At 44.0% G+C, this 17,325-nt stretch overlaps 1 protein-coding gene across 1 annotated transcript in view; it reads right to left on the bottom strand.

Annotated features, from left to right (window-relative positions):
- Positions 1-17,325, bottom strand: part of NIBAN1 (niban apoptosis regulator 1) — a 58,514-nt gene that overhangs the window by 21,662 nt on the left and 19,527 nt on the right. Inside the window, 4 exon segments of the mRNA XM_010715548.3 lie at positions 10,486-10,653; positions 11,990-12,104; positions 12,795-12,926; positions 14,338-14,468. Coding sequence (XP_010713850.2) covers positions 10,486-10,653; positions 11,990-12,104; positions 12,795-12,926; positions 14,338-14,468 — 546 coding nt within the window.

The following is a 17,325-nucleotide window of genomic DNA, read 5'->3' as shown; positions in this document are numbered from 1 at the left end:
CTCCGCTGAGACACCAACAGTTTGCAGTTCCCTCCTGCATCCCTCCTGCAAACTGGGTCTCGCTCACGTCTGGATGCAGCAGCAGCGTTACAGCGTGGAGCTGCTCGGAGCCAAGGAGCTGCAGTCAGGATATTTTACGATGTGTAAAACCCGTGCATGCCATTCTTCAAAATCAGCGGAGTGCCCCAACTGCGATCCAGTAAATATCCATCTCTCTTACAGGTTTTTGTTACACTAGATTTATTACTTTTGTTGTTAATAATAATAAAGGGGTATATGGGCTGTGGACAAAGTACTTTACCAAAGCTAGCTAAGGCCACCGAGAGCAATCTAAGTCTTTGGCTGACATTTAACAAATAGCTGAGGCCCAGAGAAGACGAAGATGAACCAATGCTGACATGGAATCCAGAAGCCTGAGCTCACAGAGCACAGGTTTTAATTGAAGAAATGCTGATCCTGACAATCCGCCCATCATTCGACTTCCAAAACTCAGAAGCAGTCCACCCTGCTCCCTCTGCCTCCCGCAGCACCAACATCTGTGCATGCTCCTATGCTGCAGAGCTGCAGACAGGTTGGTTCTGCAGTCAGTGAATGTTATTTTCCACGTGGGTCCTGAATTCTTCCTGCAGGTAACTGTGGATGATGCCACAGTTGATGCCAAGCAATCTTATAGCAATGGTAGTATTTATATATGATGGTGATGCAGTCAGAAGGTAACCTTGCCAGCTCCCCTACTTCCTAATTTAATTAATTAAATTAGAAACCTTGTTTAATTTTACATAATCTCACAGTAAAACATTCTTGCTCCCTCATCTACTTGGTGAAAACCTGGCTTAGATGATGGCAGTGCCCTTGTAGCTCTCTCTTGCTGATCCCCTTATGTAGCATCTTCCTGGGACAAGAAAAATCTCTGGCTCTACAGTGCTGGTGAAGGGCCGTGCTTCTTGGGAGGCTGTGAATAGAGCAGTAAGAGGTGGACAAAGCTGAATAATATTTGGGATTTTCAGTGTTTTACCTTTGGTTTCAGCAGTCTCAAAAGATGGTGCTTCTGCCACTTCTTGTTTCTACTGGACATCGCCCTCAACAGAACAGTTTCTGTGCTAAGATTTGCAATTCAAACTTCTCCCAATTCCCTTCCTCTTCCAAGTCATCCTCCTCTCACCCCAGCATCTGTTTCTTTCAAACATATTTAGAGTGTTGTGTTTCCTCTGCTTTCCATTAAACGCGCTTTTTAATAATAATAAAAACAATCTATTTGATTTTTCGAATTGAATTTCTTTTAAAAAATAGCCCTTTTACAACAAAGGCTGGTAAAAAAAGAAAATAGAAAATATCCATCCCAAAGCAGAGGGAGGCTGCAGAAAGAAAAGGCTATTATATTTCAGAAGTGTGGTATCTTAGCCATCTCAATAAGCAGGACACTGCCAGCTCTCATAGTGGCACTTTGAAGAAAGCTGTTACATACTGCCAACTGCTGACAGATTTGGGTGAAAGCATCTGGAGAACACTGAGGAGTCAGAGATGTTCCTGCAGTTAAAGAAATATTCCACCAACCTCCCTACACCACTGTTAGGGGATGCCTACCAAATACAAATAAGCGAGCACACCAAAGAGCAGTTTCCCTCTCTACAAATGATCTGTCTAGCACAGGTTTCCTGCAATAGCATTTTTTTTTTCCTATTATTTCAGCAAATACCCTCCTGGGATTCAGTTGCTCTGGCTAAGAACTGCAGCAGTTATTGCTGGTTGCTCATCCAGTTTCTGTTAATGATGAGTAACTTTCTCTGAGGTGGTGCATGAGCGATACCATCACATGGAAAATGATGGACAAGACACAGAGAATAGGCCAAGAGAGAGTCCTGGCCCCAAAGTTGTTACGCACAGATGAGCAAAACCAAGCCATCATCTCCTTATCAGATGGCAAAAAGAAGTCACCTGAGTTCTTAGGTATTTCAAGAGCTACTGCTTGTATTACAGAAAATTGCTAAGGAAGGCAATGGCCATAATCTCCAAACACTGAGGTCCTGAATCTCTCTGTCTCTTAAAAACCAAACAAAACAGTCCTGACACACAGAACTTCACCCGAGGGCTAATAAAATCCAAGTGAATTCATCTTCCTGAATGTGGGGAGATGAGGAGGACTGGGGAACTGCACCTCATGGGAAGACAGCCTGCCCTGGGCTGGTAAGCAGCTACAGCACCCCAGAGATATATCTCTGAATGAAAGAACACACAGTTTAGTTTCACAAAATGAATCCTGTCATATTATTATCCCAAACTGAGTTGGAAGTGAAGTATAACAGCTTGGATCTGAGAGGCATCAATCTCACAGCTCTGATGTTTTCCGGAGAGCTATGTGCTGTGTATTATTCATAGATCATGTGGTACAAAACTGCTAACCACTAACAGAAGCAAGATGAGGTCATTTCCAAACAGGATACAACCCTGCAATAATACTCCGCATTTATAGCAAATAAAGTTTTGCAGCACAAACTCCCTCAGAGAACATTACACCAGAGTTTCAGATGGTTGCTTCGTAGCATGCATCGCCTGTATTAAAGCTGCTCAAAGCAGAACCTCCCTCTGCCAGGAGCATCACCCTGGGGTTTTATAGCCTAAACCACAGCATCATCCATCTCTGATAATCCCCAAGTGCTTTACAAACCACTCCTGGTAAAGGTGATCATTTTTTCTACCACTGACCTTTGAAGCTGCAGCCCAAGTACAGCCTTCCACCTGCACCAGTGAGTCTCTTCAGAGCTACTAAAATAGGCTCAGGGGGTGGGTGCAAGGCAGTGCCTCTTCTGCACCACCTCCTGCTTTGTGCTGCGTTAGAAATGAAAGATCAGACCACGGTGGGAGGTGATGTACGTAGCAAGAACATCACTTCAATTAAGATTCTACACACGTTAATCATCTTGGCATTTCAGAATGAATATACCTCCCACACACTTGAAAAGCCCAACTACGGTAGAAGCAAGAGAGGCATACTGGAAAAGCCAAAGCCATGCTGACTGAAGGAACTGATGTCACAGACAGAGGACACCCCGTCTAAGGAAAAAATAGTCTCATTTTAAGCAAATCATATAGCCAGTTCTAAATTGTGTTCTAAAACATTTCGTGGGGTTTTTTTTTTAGCACCTCACAGATCTTGTCAGAGATTTTCATTGCAGAGTGGTGGTGTGAGTTGTGACGGTGCTGATACTTCCACCAACACTTACACCTCAGTTTTGAACCCGTATTTGGGCTTCTGGGTCAAGTGAGAGACACGGAATAGACCAACCATCACCTCAGCCACTCAGATGGAGTAAAGGAGGTATCACCCTGTTAGCCATCAAGTGATTGAATTAACAAGTCAAAAAGCAAGCTCCATCTGAGTTGGACAGGAGAAGCTCTAAATACTGCCTGCATTGTACTTTTGCCCATCCACAAAGTATCACACAAACCTTCAGAACGGTCTTGCTTTCATCCCAGAGCAGAAAAGCGACTGTACTTTAACATCAAAAAAGTTGTTTTTGATATTTTGTGGTTATCAAAGCAATTTCCCACTCAGTTCTACTTTATTTGGTCCTTCTGCACATTATCTGAAGGAGATAATCCTGAAAATGATGCCTGAAAAAGAAACTCCTTTTCTTCACCTGCCCTCTCCAGATGAGAAAAGCCATCCCATTTGCAACAGAAGACTCATAAACCTCTTCCAAGCCCTATTTGGACTCATGGCAGTTGCTTTTAGGGATAAAGATGAGCAGTCCAGCTCCATGTTTAGGGACAGTGAGATGCATGCAGAAAGGATGGCAAAGAGAGGAAAGTGGCCAAGGAGGACAGTATTTCTCCTGACACAGCTGACCTTATCTTCAGCTTGAGCATCTAATTTCACCTTCTCAAATCTTTATCAGCACTTCAGTAATTACTCTGAATTACAGCCCAAGAGTTGGCAAACCATTACGTACACATAGTGCCGGAGCGACAGAAATAATGATGAGAAAAACACCTGTCAGCTAAATTTAGAGCTGAAAAAGGAAATGTGGGCCCAGCCAGTGGCAACCCAAAACAGCAGAGATGGAGGAAAAAATCTGATGGTGTCTCAGTTCTGCTATTGTAGCCAAACTGTGCCAGAATGTGCAGCGTGAGATTAAAAGGAAATTTTGTACTTATCCCTTGCCTAATGCATTTATTTATGGGACTTCTCTATTTTTTTTCTCTTTTCTTTTTATTTATGGCTTAATTGGAGACTGCGGGATATAGTTTTGAAAGTCCCTTAGCTTCCTGTGTCGTGATGCTGTTTATCAAGATACGGATGTGAAATCAAACCAGATGAAAGAATATAAAAACAAGAAGTGAAACTGCATCTCCCCAGATTAGCTAGTTGTATTTTCCTTCTCATCACACAGACTTCCCTGCACCGCAGCACCAACCAGTTGGGCTTCTTCCCTTTTAACAGCAAATACCAAGTGAAACTCAGTAGCTGGTAACCTCATAGAGGGAAAGGAAAAGACCTCATAAAGTGACAAAACAATGAAAGAAACATTCAGGAGAAACTTCTGTCTGATTTACAGGGCATGCAAATGTAAAGGACTGAAAAATGAAGGATAGTAATGATGAGATACTACCTATATTTTGAGCATTTCCCTCATTATTGCTATTCTGGCACTGATAGCACTTCACTGCTGGGGATGAGGTGGGCACCTCACTAGCAACCTGCCCCCTAAAATGGGAGGGGTGCAGCTCTCACCACTTCTCTGCTTTCCGAAAACAAAATGGGGATGGAGAGGGAATGAAAATAAGACCAAACTGTGGGTGAAAGTGGAGGGACCATGGAGATAATGGCAAACAGATGATCTGCATGCCATAGTTCACATCTAATCTGGAAATAGCAGGTTAAGAAAAAGGAGTTAAAAATGAAGCCACTTCAACACTCCACTTCAACTCACGCACAGCTTCTTTAAAAACCTGAAAGCTTTTAAAACTAGGTATTACATGAAATCTCATGCTGATGAAGGTCTGAGCTCTACCGAAGCTTGAGAAGAACAGGTTCTCTGGAATCACAGAACATCCCGAGTCAGAAGGGACCCACAAGGATCATTGAGTCCAATTCCTGGCTCCACACAGGACCACCCAAACCTCAGACCCTATGTCCAAGAGCGTTGTCCAGAGTCTCATGAGCTCGGGGCTGTGCTCACTGCCCTGGGGAGGCTCTTCCATGCCCATCACCCTCTGGGCAGAACTTATTCCTTCCATCCAACCTGAAATTCCTGCGTCGCAGCTTCATGCTGTTCCTTTGGGCTCTAAAAGTAACAGTGAAAGATCAGCAGCTCCTCCTGGGTCTTGGTTCAACCCAAGAATAAATTAAGGCAAAACTTGGGGACGGAAAGTTAAAAAAAGGTTCTATGGGCAGAAAAATGCACTTCACGTTGTCCCTTCTATCAGGAAGTTGATATGAAAATGATATTAGAATATGTAGCATAGTCACATGCATCTTCTTCTGACAGTTATTTTTTGACTTGGCACATTTGCCATTTTAAGCTTTTAGTTTTCAATTTTGCAGAAACAATGAAGGCATTATGACTACCCTGGGAACCTACTGCAAGTGTTTTACAACACAAGAAACAGAGTAACAAATGCTGAAAGCTTAATCGTGTAGCACTGTGCCAAAGATCCGTGTCTTCTCTGTATGTGGAATTATCTCTATCAAGAGACATCGCCAAATATTATTACTCTACGCCACATTTTACTATTGACTCTGCATTTGCTGGCATGGAAGAAGCTTCTTCAGCAATGAGCATTTCTTTGGCTGATCCACATTCTGTATTTAGAGACCTCCCCTGAACATTATCTTTCTATACGCATATTTAAGTCATTTAACTAATTTAACTCACCCTTTCATTTCCAACCACCAAAAAGCTTTGAAATCAGCAAGTATAATGTTTCATATCCTCTGCCTTAGGTAATAAACTCAGTGAGAAAGAAATCACGGCATTTCAGAGCTGCACACGATGTTCTTTAATGCAGCTCACTGATGCTTTCAATTACAAAGGTATTGGTAAAGACTGGAAAGTTTGGAGGGAAGGAAGCTTTTGATGGAGCTTTTGTAAAGTAATTCTGAGATAATGAGCAGGATGCACTGATTGTGCAAATATCCTATTAGCCTTTATTGTTCCTAGAAGAAAAATTTTAAGAGAAGGGTCATACACAAAAATGATGAAGACGAGTTTTAAAATTCATTTGACTTAAGCTCAGCCAAAAAAGGGTATTGACTGCAGGTGCAGCTTATGTGAAGTTTGTCAGGTCTGGTACCCCAATTACTGCAGCTCTCACAATCGGCCCAGGCCTCTGGACCCCCCAGCACAAGCTCCAGGCCCCTACATCTTCTCACTAGCTGGCTCAGACCTAATGGATCTTTCAGTTCCAGTCCCAGCCCTATGGTGTCTATGGTCACTGGCTCCTACGCCTCCCCTCCTGCTTGACAGATGCCCTGAACTGAGCTTTGCTGGTGAGTGAAGCTAATGGACATTTACACCAGACGGAATTCCATCAAGAGAGCACTCAGGGCTCACCAGCTGCCGGCCCTGCACTGGCAGACCCTGTGCTCTGCAGCCCCTTCTCCCACAGCTGGCACAGGGATCTGCCACACACGTCCAGCTGGAGCTGGCACTTCAAACCTGCAGGGTGCCCATGATGTCGGTGCTCCTTCCCTACCTCCTGGCACTCGGCACCCCAGCACACACCAACAGAGAGCAGCCTTACCCTGAAGAAGTGTTACAAGTGGAGGCTGGTAAAAAGGCAGGACAGACCGAGGCGATATCAAGTGTGGGGTCTGGCTGGGCTCACCACCCTCCTGTCCGCACCTCACTGTCCCTTCTGTCTCCTTCTTCCTCACCTATCCCATGCTTGTTCCTCTTCAATCCACTATGGCCTTTTCCTTTTCCTACCTTTGCTCCTTCCCCTAAATATCCCGTTCCCAGCCTACTGGAAGACACCCTGTGATATACTTTACACAGTCCCCAAGAGCTTTTCCCCTGCATCCCTCAGCAAGTCCTGTCCTCGTTCAGGCAGTGGCAACCTTGGTAGGCTTCACACTGGGACCATGAGCTGGGCCTCCTCCTCTGAGTTCCTCTATGCCCCTCAGCCCATCAGGATCCTGCTGTTGCTCCCCAGGCATTGCTGCTTTCAGCAAGGAGCCCTGAATCACACAGCCTCATAGCTTAAGGTCCCCAAAGCATCTGACCTCCTCTGCAAAGCCTCAGGCATCACGAAAGCTCTTTGCAGAAGAGCAGAATGGGAGCTGCCCAGATGAATCATGGAACTTGGATGATTTCTGTGCTCAGATTAATCTATCCATCAACATTCAGAATCAGGCTAATGAACGGAATTTCTGTGTACACATCCTGTACACCTAGAATAATTTTGGCACCGTGATTGATCCAGTTGGGTTAGGTACATTTTAAAGCTTGTTTAATTTATTTCACCTGAGTTGTACTCAAGAACGGTGCAAAACGTCTACTCGTTCCATCAACAACGAATGAAAACATTGTCTCATTGAACTGCAAATCATTATCAATTAGTATAAAAGAAAGCTGAACAACAAGAAATTTGAAGGGGAAGGAAAAACCCACAGCACATGCATCTGACTCATACCTGCAAGTAGCAATCACTAAATCCAACCACTTTTGTAACTATTCTTCTGACCATGAGCTCTGACCAGAAAACCCAGAAACACAGGATGGACCAGTTATTTAAAAAGAGAGACTCAGAAAAGAGTCAATGGCTGAATCCCAGGGCAGCTCCCATGACAAAACCACACGCTGATTCACTTGAGGTTTGTGTTCAGAAAGAAGCAGCACTTAATTCTGCTTCCTGGGAGAAAGATTGTAACTACAAACTCCTCTGAATTTTTGGCTGAAACCCAGTGTGATACATTCCTTTCCAGAACTCCTAGTGCTATTTTACAGAAAAGACAGAAAGGCACCTTCTGATCAGACATTACATCTGCCTTTCACCTACCCTTGCCAAATCTGCCCTGGCAGGGGAGAGAAGCAGAGAGTGCTGCCTTGGCTGCTGCTCCTCATCCCACTAAGTTCTATTCCACAGTCAAACTGGGAGGATTTTTTGCTTCAAACACAGAGTTTGGGCCACGGAGGTCAGTGATCATTTTCCCATTGACAGCACTTAGGTTTCAAGCAGATGGTACGAGTCAAGAAATCAAGAAAATACTGGGTCCCATCTCCTTAGCCTGAAAAACCTGCTCAAGTTTACCAGTGAAACAATAGGTCTTAATTCAAACTGTCTTTAGCTCCCAGTCTGTTGAGAACAAATAGTGTGATCGGAAGGAGGAGTGTTGTTAAAGGTACTCCAGTGTCACTTTGGTTGGATAACAACATGACCATAGAAAAAGCTGAGAGGGACAAATCCTGGAACAGATGCATAAATGAGCAGCAGCTGAGCCATATGAAATATAATAAAACACAGACTTGCAGGCACTGGAGATGGAAAAGACCTGTTAGGTCATCGAGTCCCAGCTTTTGCCAATTCAGAATTGTCCCCTGGAGTGATGTGCTGAACTTTAAGGGAAAAAAAAACAAAAATAAAAAAAATAAGGCTGCCAAAAGCTTTGTCAAGCCTGTTACACTTGCTCCAGAAGAGGCAAATGAAAAACCCAAATCTCACGAACAGGCTTCAAGTCATGGAAGACTGACAGTGCCAGGAAAACTTGATTATATCCCCATCTACTTACCAAACCCTGGTGAGGAAAAAAGGGGTGGCTTCCCAAAGTCCACAGCACTTTCTGTATGACCACATCTGAAATCAGGCTGATCAGAACCATAAATCACAGAGGCAGGCTTTGCCTTTGGGCACTTCAGGGGAATGCGGGCTCCTCTGCCAGCTATGCAGGGAGTATTTATCGAGACTACAGACTTGAATTATTTGGAAGTGCCAGAGGAAGGTGTGCTCCTTCTAGACCGATGCCTCTAGCCTATGCTAATCTACTCCTGAAATAGTCTGTACAGTTGCCATGTTTGGTATTTGCTTATCGCATCATTTTAGCCCTCAGTTTCCCCACACCTACACAGATTTGCATTGGAGTTGCTCTGCCTGGTTTGTACAAGGCTGGCAGTGCTGGAAATGCTTGCTGTGGCTCTCCAGCTTCAGCATAAGCGTGGCAAAGGGGGCCCAGAGCATGCCAGGGGAGCATACACCTCTTGCTGAGTGCAGGGACTGGGAGTCCTGCATGTCCTGCAAAGGCAGTGCCTGCCATCACCCACCACCGAGCACCGTGCAAAGTACTCAGCATCCTAGGGGACTGCCTCAAAGTACAGTAATGTGTGTTTTCATCATGGGAGTGCAGTCCTAAAGGGGACTAGCGATATTGTTGGCAGCGGAGATGAGAAAAGAGACAGCAATTGAGGAGAATCCAGGGAGGACAGCATGAGACAACTGTCTGAGGGCAATAGGGTGAAGTTGATGACAGATAGACTAAAGTGATGGCTAAAAGCAACACAGGGAGCAACTGCTGTAAGCAAAACAGACCCATCACACATTGTACTCTCAATTCTTTTATCTACAAGCATGGGCTTTCAGGCCTAAGTAGATGAAATTGTTGGAGACATTCCTGTGTTTTTATCTGCAGCCAAAGGCAGCAGGAGCAGATGGAACTCGAAACAAATTCTACAGGCATACAGGAGCCTGGACACCAATAGGTCAGCTCGATGAAAAATGAGGAAAATCACATTAAACCAATCATCTGAAAAACAGAAAAGTATTTCTTTTTTTGCAGGTTCCAACCCACAAACGCTCTTCCAGTTCAACAGGAGCAATGTTACTTTTATAATCCTAGCAAGTCACAAGTTGTTTTGCTTCAGACAATGCCTCAAAAACTTCTAACCCAATGTACTCAGAAAGAGATTTAGAACAAATTTTTGTGCACCATGCCTTACACACAACTCACGTCTCTCTTACAAGGCTCTGCCATGGCTGAGGGCCTGAACTGCCATCTCAGCACCCAACAAAACCAGAAAGTGTTTGATCAGTGATGGTGTATGTAAAAGACATCACAAAATGCACTGAGAGTCCACATTCTCTCATCACTTTACAGACATGGTCCAGGAGATCTGTGTTACACTTGTCAAGCTTGCAAACACAGGCGAGAATTTAACATACCATGCTTAGTAAGCATTTCCTATGATTTTGCACCAAGATACTGGTTTTGCATGAACTGACAGAGAGGGGAATGTCGCTTTCAAAGCAATTCCCATGTCTTCTATTTGAGTTTCCTGCAGCGCAGCTCAAACCCAACCTAACTCAGCTCCTGGCAAAGCTAGAAAAAGTGTATGTTAATTCATTTCTCGAGGCACTGAAAACTGAACATCTTTCATACATCATTTTCACAGTTTTTTTCTTTCCTTTTTCTTTCTTTTTTTTTTTTTACTGTAACAGCTATTTAAATCTCAGGGTAGATAAGGTGCAGGAAGAATTTCTTTTTGCACTCACCATAGTTGGAGTGTCTCACGCAGTCACTCAGCACCGCGCTGAACTGCCTCTGGGCTTCTGGCTCCTGGAAGCAATAGTAGCTGTGTCGGGCAAATGGCTGCCAGAGGTACACTGGGAACTCCCTTGGCAGCTGAACGAAGGCTTGAGCAGTCTCCTTCTCACTCAACCCTGCACAGAACACATCCCAACTTAACATCTGCTGAATTTTGGTGGGGTTGGATCTTCTTCTCTTCTATGGCCTCTTGTTTTGTATTCAAGGTAGACGTAAATCACATACTTTTGGCAATACAATATAAATATTCTATTGGATTGTAACTCATTTCCATGGCAAATGAGTAAATTACTGGACAACTCTGGTCTCTTCCACACAGAGACCATACAGGGGCATATGGTCTTCCACATGGAAACAAACTGCATTAAATCATAAAGGAACAGCAGTGATTTCCCTTTGCCCAAGGTTTTCATACAGAACTGCATCACGGCCTTACGAACTGTCACTTCAAGCAAGTGGTGGAGCAAAGAAATCACAAAGTATGGACCTTTAAAGTCCCTTCTGACTCTGAGGATTCTATGATGATGATCTGTAGCTGCAGCCTGACCTGAATCATTGCGTACAGGGGATACTGTACAACATCAATCTTTTCTCAATGCTGTGCATCCCAACACAGAAGAGGTTCATCTTGGTGAGTGTTCTGCACAAAAGGGCAGAAAGGCTGAAAAAGAGTAACTGAGCCAATCTTTGCAGAGGGTGAGCCATGGGAAGCCTGAAGTGGCCCTAGGATGCTCCACATTGCTCATCCTCAGCTCTGGAGCTGAGGTGACGCAGAGGACACCTCCAAGCTCTGCCAACCTCTGACCATCCTATACCAGCAGTACTGTCTTGGGAAAGGGGAAATCAGGGACACTTCCAGTCATAACTTTTAAGTAATATGAGACAGGACTTCAAAAAACACAGAAAAAAGCCCCCCACAAAAAAGATATCTTCTCACTGCTCTTATCCTTTTTCAAACTTGACTTTCTGTAGAGATTAAGCCCTGAACTTTTCCCGTCTTCAGGGACTGGGGAGGATGCAGGGAGAAACCCTGCAACTCCTGTTGTAGAAACAACAAATCCAGCAACAGCAACTTTCCTGTTGTCTCTGTGGGATGCACCATCAGCTGTGAATCAACACAGGCAGCTGGTATCCAAAAATGGAAACAAATAAACCAGAAATATTAACAAAGCTGGGAACAATAGTGGTGTAGTTCCTGCCCCACTTCTGCACAGCTTCCAAAGGGTTTGTGTAGGGATACCGGAAAAATAAAGAGCCAGAATTTCTCTGAACATTTCAGTTCACGGCATCTTTTGTGTATGTCTACTCTGGGCTTAAGTTTTGACTTAGAAAACATGCTGTTTGCGTCTTGTGTGAGCTTACTTTAAAGCCTAACCTCAAAGTCTGCCCAGATGTGGCTTCTGTAAGGAAAAGAGCCTGAAGTTTGGCAGTTTAACTTTCACCAAGGCTTACCAACAGGATCTGGAAAATGTTTATCAGACAGCAAATTGTAATCTTCTTCTAAAGTCAGGACTTTGCCTCCCGCAGGAACAATATGATGTTTAGGGCTGAGTCCTTTCTGGTAGGCCTGGAAAATCATGTCAGAGGGAGTCAAAATTGAGATTTAAGGAGAGAGAAAGCATAAACTACTCATTTACAAAGCTAATGCACACATTCCTCAAATGAAAAGGTTTTCGTCAGGCTGAATTTTAGACATACTCACTGACAGACTAGACGTGTCAAGTCTAAAACATTTTTAAGTAAAAAACGTATTTAGAAAAGATCTTTCAATGCTCATCAACCCCAGTGAAGAGTCAGGGACAGAAGGGAAGAGAAAAGGATGGGATTTTCTGCTAAGCTTTGATTCTGCTAATTTGTTTGATTTGTCAGCCAAGACTCGTTTGACCACAGCAGCTGCCAAACAGAAGTCTTCACTGTAGCCTGACTGAAGCAACGTAAAAATTTCTATTTAAAACCCAAAGTAGAAACCTGGTGATGTATTATAATCACATACAAAAAAGAAGTGTTCTGTGATATGCAAAGGTTCAAAGTGCTGTCTAAGTGATTTGCTATGTTTTGCAAATGTCTGTGGCCAATAAAAGGTACTTCAGCAGACCCTCAGGCATCCCTGTGAAGTTTCCAGCCAAGGCTGCGAGGCTGGAGCAGCCTTTCTGGGACATTTCATCTATTGCTGGAAGAAAGGCACTTACAGCAACAAATTCCTCAGATCTCAGTCTCTTGGGGAGTGTGGAAGAACATAACAGGAAGAAACATTTACCTCTTTGGTCTCAAAGCAATCCACAGTGTAGTCATTTTTGATAACAACATATCTGTCCTTCCACTTCTTCACATCCTCAGCAAAATGCAACAACTCTGTTTCATATAAGACAGTCTCAGCTTCTGACTTGGGCTACAAAGAAAATTTTCTAGATTTGAAATGACTCTGGGTCATTTTGAAATTTTATTTCTACATTTCTGTAAGATTGCTATGAGGGTTTTGAAGCCTTCAAACACAACTGGATGCAATACACATCTGTTTGAATCAGACGGATCCTACAGAAGTAACCAAATTCTTGCATCTCGCGGTGAAGAGGCAGCAGAGAAGCTCTGCCTTTTAACACCACTTCCAGATTTCTGAGGCAGAGACATTCAGAAGGGAAAATGGGCACAACCCGGAACACGGGAAATTCCATAAGAACATGAGAAAAAACTTCTTTACCATGAAGGTGACTGGAACAGGCTGCCCAAAGAGTTGGTGGAGTCTCGTTCCCAGGAGATATTCAAAACCCATCTGGATGCTTTCCTGTGCTACCTACTATAAGGAGCCCCCTTTATCACTGGGGTTGGACTTGATAATCTCCAGAGGTCCCTTCCAACCCTCATGGTTCTGTGATTCTGTGATCTTTCAATTGATGTGCTGAATATATGATGACTTACAGTTCATTATCTCTTTCTGCTATGTAAAAAAATATTTCGTTGGTGCAGCAAAGACTTTTATGATGAAATAGTGGATTATTTCACACTTCTTTGTAACGCTTTTGTCCATGTGATCTTATAACTGGCATGCATTTCTTTGAAAGATGTTGCTTTTCTATTACGCCACCTTCTGCACCCAACCTCACTGCTTTTCTCTGCATTTCAAGAGCATCAGAAATCCATGATTTTTAACAGAGTCAAAAAATTAGACTTGTATTTGCATGGAATCATCACAGAATCATAGAATGGCTTGGGTTGCAAGAGACCTTTAACATCTTCTAGTTCCAATCCCCTGCCTATAGAGACACCTCCCACCAGGTTGCTCACAGCCCCATCCAGCCTGGCCCTGAATACCTCCAGGGAGAGGGCTTCCACAACCTCACTGGGCAACCTGTTCCAGGGCCTCACCATCCTCACAGTAAAGAATTTCTTCCTAATATGTAGTCTAAATGTACCTTCTTCCAGTTAAAGCCATTTCCCCTCATCCTGTAATAGACATGCCCTTATAAAAAGTCCCTCCCCAAATAATTTTCATTATATTAAAGCATTAAAACTCTGTGGTTTTATATACGGAAATGTCTAAGAAACTTTGTAAGTATTTCGGGCTTGATTTTTAGAAGCTCTGAGTATCTGTATTGCCCATCAACTTTATTTAAGGGGATTCAACACTGGAAAAAACAAGAAAACCAAGTCCAGCTGGTAGCTGATATACTTCCAGTTCATGTTTTTCATATATTACAACTACTAAATGGCTCATTTAAATAGTTTTCACATGAATTATTTCATAAAGGAGAGCAAAGCTGCAGGCAGCTTCAGGCTGGGGCCAGGCTTACGTGTCCTCCTACCCTGGTTTTCAGGAACTGGGACTGGGAATTGCGGTGCTGCTCCAGCTCATCCTGCACGTGCTTGCAGAAAGCCACGGCGTACTGGCGTTTGTAGTGTGGGCTGAAGTTTTTGATGATAGCCTCTGTTTTTCCTGAAGGAGAAATAATGATTAATTATATTTAATATACACTAGCTCAGAAGCTGTAATGCAGAACCAAAGCAGTTTTTACCACCAATTCAAAATATTGCCCAACTGCACCCACGGCCACCTGCTGCCCAGCAGGTCAGAGAACCCTCATGGATGCATTCAGCTGCTGTGATACCACAAGTACAGATTTTGCTCATTCCAGAACTGACAGAAATGGGCAAAACACATCTCAAACACATTATTTTAAAAACAGACACTCTTTGCCTCTCCCACAGACATACTGCCATGGAGCAGTGAATGCCTGCGAGCTGATAAGCTTCTCAGAGAAACATAATCACAAGTGATAGTGGGTAGTGTTTACATACTGGATAGTGTTTAGACATGCTAGCCAATTTTATCACATAATCAGATTTTACTGCTGACTCAAAACTCTTGCAAATGATGTTTTCTAGGCTTGGGTACAGAAGTCCCTTCTTTGTTTTACTGTAAACAGACACTTAGCCCCACTGTGTGCAACGCTCATCTTGTATTGTCTTGCTATGATCGAGGTCTCATCAGTAGCAATAACAGCAATAAACACATCGAGGGTCTCATTTCTGGGAATCTTGCAGCAGTTTACAAGTAATTAACACATCAACCCTAGCAAAGAAATAATAATGCTTTACAAACAGGGAAGCAAAGCAAGAAGTTAAAGCCGTGTGTTCGTATGCAAACCCAAGAGTGAGCAGCAGCACAAAAACCAGAACCAGGACTATGATGGAGATTTCTGGAGGAGCAGAAATGTCACTATTCACACAAAAATAAAAGTCTCCTGGCAAGTCAGACAGCTGCATCTCTCAGCTTGGTGACAATACTGACAGCACAGTGTGTTCCAGGTACACCAGCACAGAAGCTCAGAGATGGGCTGGAGCCTCACCTTCCAGCATCTGCAGGTCTGCTGCCTTCACATCAACCCGAAGCTACACCTGACCCTGTTCCACCCCGCAGACTGACCTGTGGGACAGACCCAGACACCAGCCTGGACTCCAATCCTCCAGTTTCAAGAGATCAGATTTCTACTGATTACAGGATAATAGCAGGACACTGGTGTTGCCAAAGCACAGAATCCCTGCCTGTAGACTAGATTGCTCCAGGCAGAGGCACCAGCTTCTCCAAATGAGGTCAAAGCTTTTTCTTCTGGAAGTAGACAGACACAGCTAGCAGAACGATGCTGCTGGCCCCAGCCCCAGTAGAGTTTTCTGCTCAGGCCTCTGGCAGGGCTGTCCCTGCTTGCTACCACAGGGATTTCATTCCCCTGTCTTGTAGCAGTCTGCCACTGTGGGCTGGGGATGCTGGACCTCACTTGCCCCTGCAAGCAGCTGCTGCCTGCATCCTGCAGTAAAAACCTGCGGAGGAAATGGGACAAGGAAAAAGTTCTGGTGCTAGAATAATAGCCAACAATCAAAGGAAATACCTGTAGTTTTGGCAAAGTCCTTCAGTTAGGCTAAACTGGCTCAGAAGGGCGATTCTTCAGCATAAACATTTCTTAGATCAGCTTCAAGTATCACAGCCCAAAAGAAGGGAACTGTGCCATTCACAATACATATAGTAAAACGTGTGGCCTTAATGCAACAACTCCATACAGAATATCATCAATCAAAGTAACAAATCAAAGAGCAAATGTTTGTTCCAGCCTTGGCGCTAATTTTGCAATGTAGTGGGAAGGATTTTTTGATGGGGCTGTGAATGCCACGTGAACTGCAGGAGGACCTGAGGATGCAGCACTGGGAGCAGCAGGAGCTGTGGGTGCGGGGAGGAGCAGAGCTTTGGGGCATTGTTTGCTGATGGATCTCTTAAAGATTTTGGTTTGCAGAAGATAAAAATACTCTATCGGAAAATAAACATGATGGGAACAGCAATGAGTAATAGAAACTTCCCATGAAATGATAACATGGGGCAACTCGAGATAGAATACTCCAGGGCAGTTCAAAAATGAGTTCCCCTAATTCTTTTCCAAATTTAGTATGGCTCTCTCAGTCAGAGCTGTTTATGTGAAGCAAAGCCAGCTTTCCCTCTTGGTTGGTCTGGCAACAGCGCAGCTCCAGCCTATGTAAATGTGGTAGCAGAAGGGCTGCATGAAATATGACCATCCCCAGCAGAAGCCTGCATGCAACCGAAATTATAGAGGAGTGATGGAGGTAGAAGGATTTTTGTCCAACATGCAGATGTTTGCCCTTTGCTGAGGACCTGGAATACAAAATAAGCTTTCCTAATCTTCTTGCTGCATCTCCTGTTTTACAGAAGCCTGCATGCACCTGATCCCAAAAGTTTAGCCCAAGTTACAGTGTGTGTTCTAAGGGCAAAATGAATGTCATTGCACTAAGCCACAGGAAGCACCTGCCAGCTGCCCTACTGGAAACAAGACCCTCTCCACAGGCCTGCAAGAGCTGCTCACCACATTTGAGCCACTTACAGTCAAGGAAGGGCAGAGGGAAGGATTTGCCATCGCTGCCCCTCAGCTCTGACCAGCACCTCTCCTCCTCACAGCCCAACCACTCACACTTAGCAGTGTGCAAATGGGGATCTAAAAAATACCACCACCAGTGATCTGCATCTCTTTGGAGGGCCGAAGGATTTATCTTCTTAAAGCACGGAAGCCCTCTGGAATATATACTTAGTGTCCCCAGGGACACGAACTGCAAAAATTCCCGGTATTAAAAGCAAACCCTAGACAAAATAAAACCTAAGAGAAACAATAAGCACTGTACGTGGTGAATGCCAGCACTTCAATCAAGCAAGTGTGAAGTGCTGAGACAGAGCGGGGAACAAACGGTATTTTGGATGGGGCTGTGAATGGGGACATTGTCCTTGTGCTTCTCCA

The sequence above is a fragment of the Meleagris gallopavo genome, chromosome 10 (genome assembly GCF_905368555.1).
Source record: "Meleagris gallopavo chromosome 10, MGAL_WU_HG_1.1, whole genome shotgun sequence".
Classification (NCBI taxonomy): domain Eukaryota; kingdom Metazoa; phylum Chordata; class Aves; order Galliformes; family Phasianidae; genus Meleagris; species Meleagris gallopavo.
This window is presented reverse-complemented; position numbering and strand designations above follow the sequence as displayed.